Below are 6000 nucleotides of genomic sequence, written 5' to 3'. Positions count from 1 at the left end.
TTATCCAAGAGGTGATATACCTTAGTAGTCCAAATGAAACAGCAAGCACGATCAGTTGAGGTGGTTAGGTTGTTAGCGCCATTACAACAGTTTGTAGTTTCAAACTCGCTCCGTCCCTTTTTTTCCCAGCCAAATGTTTTTACAGCGAATACTGACGGCTGAGACCCAGCGGACAACTATTGTTGGAGTGCTTTTGTACAAAGTAAAAAAATGAGGGTGTTTTTGCAGAAAAACATCACGTTCACTAGGCACTGACAATGGGCCCTTGCTACACTGGCATTGCCACGTAGGCAGCAAATACATCCACGTACGGGAAATATGACCGTATTTGCACACCCGCACAAGTTTAATGACCAGAAACACATATTTTGCAAGTTCGTGCACCAAACTGATCGTCGCGCGCAAGTTATAAGACTTCTAATGTATTTAACTCGTCCAAATTTGGAACGGCAGTTACCGCAACTGGGCAAAGCCCAAATTTTGGGCGCTTCCTCGAGTAGAGTTGATATTTCTTTTAATTAAAGCTTCTGGATGAATGCTCGCTCTCACCCGCTCGTCCAGTTAATCTGGCCGAAACAGTGCATGCTTCTGGGCGCAAACACGCGAAAGCGTTTGGCGTCCGGCCACAAACTCCGGCGAACGGCCGCCGCTGACAGCTCTACTCCAGGCCGGATTCTTCTACTCTAGCAGCTGTCATGTTCTTGCATGAAATACTAGGATATTTTGCTTTTCATCAGGCCTTCGTTCTCAATAACCTAGATAGAACAACGCACTTAATTACCACCTTCAACCTTAGTTCAAAAGGTGTGTCTAAGACACATTTAGATGTGACATAGTTATGTCACATCTAACCTGATATCTACTATATTTGTGGTCTATTTTTTTTTATTTTTTTTATTCCTTGTTGTTGTGTATTTGTGAGAGTTTAGATGTGACATTCTTAGAAAATATCTAAATGTGAATTAGGCAAATTGTAGTTCAAAACTATGATGCTTATTTTGGATAGGAGGGAGCAGAACAATTCAGTTAACCACTGCTAGCACGAACTTGGCTCAAGTTTTTATTGATTTGGGGCGACTGCAACAAGAGTACAAGACCCAGACCCTCCAACGCACATAAACTCAAAACTGACAACTGAAACATCTTATCTTACACACAGAAAAGTAAAGCGAGGAGAAAGAAGCAAAGCAACAAGAACGGGACGCCCTCTCGTCAGATGCATCCATGATTTCCTTCCTAGCTAGGATCATCGACCTCTCTATCCAGCGACGTCAGCGCATCGCCGCTGACACGGACGGAACCTCGGGCGGGTGGGGTCCGGGCTCCGTGCTGACCTCGATCGCCACGTTGCGTCATGCGGCGGGATTGGCCCCCTCGAGCACGGCGCGCCACATGGGGTCCACCTCGTCGTCGCCGGCGGTGACGACCCACTCCTCCAGGACGACGAACAGCATCATGTTGCTCGGCGGCGCGATGAAGCGGTCGCCGGGCACGCCCACCGCCGCCACGTGCCCGTCCACAGCCGAACGGAAGAACACCTCCCGGAGCTCCACCAGGGGGCTGGTGACGGGGGCGTCCAGGCCGCCGTGGCAACTCAGCCACGGGAAGTCGAACACCCCCGGCGGCGGCTTCCACGCATCCCCATCCCCATCCCCGCCCTCCACCACCGCCGGCGCCGCCTCATGGAATGCCGCTTCCGCCTGCGCATCAGCCGCCGCCGCCGCCGCCAGAGCCGACATCTTCGCTGGCGGCGAGTCCCCCTCCTCCTCCTCTCCCCGCGCACGCTTCCTGCTGCCCTCCCGCTGATCCATGCGCCGCGCTACACAACACAAACAAACACACACACGCATGCACACCAACATCTCAGCTCCGACAACAAATATATCTTACTCCACTTTGCATGCAACAAGAAACACAGGAGCTACTGTTTGATCGATGTTCAATTGTTCATCGCAAGAACACATCCGCATGCATTCAGTTACCTGTGCTTCTAGCCTTCTAGGCAAGGAAGGATAATGTCGGGGCTGGGGAGAGGCGCCGGCCCTCTCCTCAGGTGTTCGGTCTTTTGCGGTGGCGGCGGTGGTTGGTGTGGTTGGGGGGATCGATGCGGTGGTGTGGAAACTATGTTAGGGTGTGTGCGTCTATATATAGAAGACACACGCTGTGTACTGACGGCCTTCAGGGTGAGAGGCCGAGGGCGATGGACGGTGTTTTGCACGGCATCCCACTACTACTTTTGTATCAACATGGATTCCATGTGACACTGGAAGGCCGGGGGTGGTCCTCCTTTTTGAGAAAAGAAATATAAAAAAGTGAACTGATTTTGTATGAATTGTAGTTTTGTACTGGTGCCGTTTGAATTGGATGGAGGTAGAAGTAGCTTTATGTGCTGATTTCAAGGGCAGCTAGTGATTGTTATGGATGTGTTCGGGGCTCTTTCCTTTTTGTGGGCAGTTGCAGTAGAATAATAATAAAAAATTATTATAGATATGTTAAAGAATTAATTAAAGATCGAAAATATACCTGGTGCCGAAGGGGAAAGTCGGATACGAGTTCTCACCGGATCCACATCCAGATCTGCATAGGTCAACCGACTACTGATGTTATGGCGACCAAGGGAATTTTCGATATGGTAAAGAATTAACGAAAGATCAAAAGAATACCTGTTACCGAAGGGGAAAATCGGATACGAGTTCTCACCGGATCCACATCCTTATCTGCATAGATCAGTCGACTCCTAATGTTATGGCGACCAAGGGAATACTTTATATGGTAAAGAGTTATGAAAGATTGAAAAATACCTATTGCCGAAGGGGGAAGTCGGATATGAGTTCTCACCGGATCCACATCCATATCGGCGTAGGTCAGCCGACTCCTAATGCCATGGCGACCAAGGGAATTTTTGATATGGTAAAGAACTAATGGAAGATCAAAAAACATATTTGTTGCCGAAGGGGAAAGTCGGATATGAGTTCTCATCGGATCCACATCTAGATCCGCATCGGTCAGCCTACTCCTAATGTTATGGCGACTAGGGGATCTAGGTTCCCGGTGACTAGAAGCGAGGTTGTGGATGTGATAAACATGGTATCAAGTGGTCGACAGGTGCTATGAGTATGTGAAGAGCTTTGTCGAATAATAGAACCTTAAGGGTGTCAACTACCTGAAGTGTGGTATGTCGCTACCTGGATCTATGATGGAAGGTGGCGATGCAAGAGAGAACCAAAGGAGATCTAGGGATGGAAGATGCTTAACTATTCGTGAAGAGGAAAGTCGATTACCTATCATCGCCATCAAATTCACATCAAGATCTATGTAGGTCGACTCACTTCAAGAGCAGTATTCTGGTCTTGGATTCATATTTGCTAGAACTGAGGGTGGAGATGGCGAAGGTGAAATCACACGAGGAGGGGATACTGGAGCATGGCGATGAGGTTCATTGAATGATAGAACCTTTAGGTGTCAACTACCTAAAATGAGGATGCCGGTACCTGGATCTATTACGGGAGATGACGATGCAAGAGAGAACCTAAGGAAGCCGAGGGATGGCGGTGGCCGGCCAGATGCCGGAGGAGGTCGAGGGATGGAAAAGACAGGGAAGATGGTGAATTTTGTGGTCGGAAGGTCCGCAGGTGATAATAGGTGTAGAACGGGCCATGGCGATGAGGGGGGGGGGGGGGGTCTGGGCGAAAGGGGGGAACATGGTCCCACGGGGAATGGGGAGAAAGGAGGGCGAGCGGAACGATGCTTTATAGAAAAAAATTGGGAAGGGGGGGGGAGCTCTGCGCAGAAGGGGGAACATAGTCCCACGGGGAATGTGGAGAAAGGAGGGCGAGCGGAACGATGCTTTATAGAAAAAAAATGAGGAGGGGGAGGGGGGCGCTCGGCGAAAGGGAAATATAGTGCCACAGAAATGTAGGAGTGGAAGAAAGGAGGGTGAACGAAATGATTCGTTATATAACTGAGGGATGGTGCCACGGAAATATAAATAATAAAACATTTGTAAAACTTCAGTCGATTATAAAATCGTATCTTTTTCGTGTGTGTTTGGTGAAAATTACCTGTTGGCCGTTAAAAGATTGTCATAAAGGAAATGATCAACTTGTCCTTAAATTGAAATTGACAATGATTGGTTTGTTCGAAAAAAGCTACCCAGACTAACTATTTATTGTCAATTCCAATTATTGTTCAAAAAAGGACATTGGTTATGATAATGATATGATGTTTAGTTTGCGTTAATCTGCTCTACCATAACACGCAAGCGACATAGCACACCCATTAGAGCCTTCCATGGTGTTTTCAGATTCACACTCCATTTCTATACCTCAACGTACTGATTTATATTTAATATGGGATCCGCAATTTTGAAAAATCATTGAAGTTTCATATTTTCAAAAAACTATATATTTGAAATGTGTTCGAACACATTTTCTATGTGCTTTGTTTCAATTTTCCATGAAGTAAAGATATCATTAAATTTGAAATGCATCACTTAGTTTTACCAATGGTTCAGTAATTTGAAATGCATTACACTGTATTTCGATCTTGATTCAATAATATTAGGACACTTTCACAAAAGTTCCAAAAAATAGCATCATTTCGAATGCATTCGAAATGCATGTCAGCCATAATCCGATAATATGTGTATACATTTCACAAAAGTTTGAAATGCATTTTAATCATGATCTAGTCAAACTTCAAATGCATTTTTCTTAATTTTAGTTCAGATTTAGAAAGCTTCAAATGCATTTTAATGAATTTAAGTCTTGATTCCATAACATTTGAATGCATTTAAGAAAAGCATCGAGTACATTTAAAATTCATATGATAGCATTTCAATCATGATCAAGTACAATTAAAATTTGCAATGCCTGGACCCACAACCAAAAATTCACGCATTTTCACAAATTACAATTTTTCAAAAAAACAAGGGTATTAGAAAACTATTCCGGTTGCATATATAAATCGATATATTTCAGCGGTTCGGTGCATGTATAAATATACAAAATACATACGTGAATACATGAGAGCATGTAAAATATGCATTGCATAAAAATAGAAATACAACACACTTCTGAAAAGCATGCGCCGACGGTGGATTCTAGAAAAATCGTGTTCGTCGCAATCTATTCATCAAGGGACACTTGCAAGTATACACGTATCGATCAGTTCATAGATTGATGGTTTTGCAGACATTGTTTTCTTTTTTGCGCTAATTTTCAAGATATTGTTCCTTGGCACTTAGCAGCACCAATCATTAAGAAAAACAGGTCGCACACGACCGACCGACGGGCTCTCACACACAAGCGATGTCACCAGCGGGCATACGTTTCTGGCGTACGATCGATCGTCCGTCCCCGCCCACAGCTCAACAGATCAGCGTGCGTGCGTGCATGCATGCATGCAGATACTACCTTAAGCGGCGGATGGAGCAGCCCGGGAGCAAAATTGGCACGTAGGAGTACGCACGCAGGGAGGGGCGATGACAGGACCAGCGCTGGCTCCATCCTATCCATCTACTGCTATCTCCAGCCCCCTGCAGGGCCGTCGCGTGCGCCCGCCGGCCCACCCGCCCCATGGCACGGCCGGGTGGCACCTTTCGTGCTCGTGGCATGCACGCGGCAGCGGTTACCGGTTAGGAAGAGAACAAACGAGGGGTCGCGGGAACGGCACGGCACGGGCTGGCGCCGGTGCATCGGCCGGCCGGGCGCGCGCGCGCGGGGCATGCGGCATACGGGGCCGGCCAGCGGGCTGCAACGGCCGCAAGGACCGCACGTACGTTACAGCCGCGCGCGGCCCCGCAGTAATCTCCGGCTGGAGGTTAAGTCAGTGAGCTGTCAGTGCAAGCAAACGGCAGGTAAAGTGAACCGGCTTTTGTTGGGTGGTGCAACTGGTTGTGCTGCAAGATGACACCGTCCGCTAGTGCGTAAACTCTCTACGTAGTAGAGTAATTACGTTGGAAGTTAGCAGTAGACTGTGAGAGAGGTGAGCCGTCCACCA

At 47.2% G+C, this 6000-nt stretch overlaps 1 protein-coding gene across 2 annotated transcripts; it reads right to left on the bottom strand.

Moving 5' to 3' along the window:
• Positions 1–1026: 1026 nt before the first annotated feature.
• On the bottom strand, positions 1027–3661 carry LOC123152601 (uncharacterized). 2 transcript variants are annotated; one of them, XM_044572104.1, is made up of 4 exons: positions 2802–3661; positions 2664–2717; positions 2524–2577; positions 1027–1819 (listed from the first exon to the last, which is right to left on the bottom strand). In XM_044572104.1, exons 1-4 carry the CDS (start codon positions 2977–2979, stop codon positions 1353–1355), a joined length of 753 nt encoding a protein of 250 aa, XP_044428039.1. In that variant the 5' UTR covers positions 2980–3661; the 3' UTR covers positions 1027–1352. The 2 variants fall into 2 exon arrangements, with proteins under 2 accessions (XP_044428039.1, XP_044428040.1); XM_044572105.1 differs by lacking the exons at positions 2524–2577; positions 2664–2717; positions 2802–3661 and adding an exon at positions 1983–2461.
• Positions 3662–6000: the final 2339 nt, after the last annotated feature.

The sequence above is a fragment of the Triticum aestivum genome, chromosome 7A (genome assembly GCF_018294505.1).
Source record: "Triticum aestivum cultivar Chinese Spring chromosome 7A, IWGSC CS RefSeq v2.1, whole genome shotgun sequence".
NCBI lineage: Eukaryota > Viridiplantae > Streptophyta > Magnoliopsida > Poales > Poaceae > Triticum > Triticum aestivum.
Note: the sequence above shows the minus strand (reverse complement) of the source record. Positions and strands in the feature narration are given on the sequence as shown.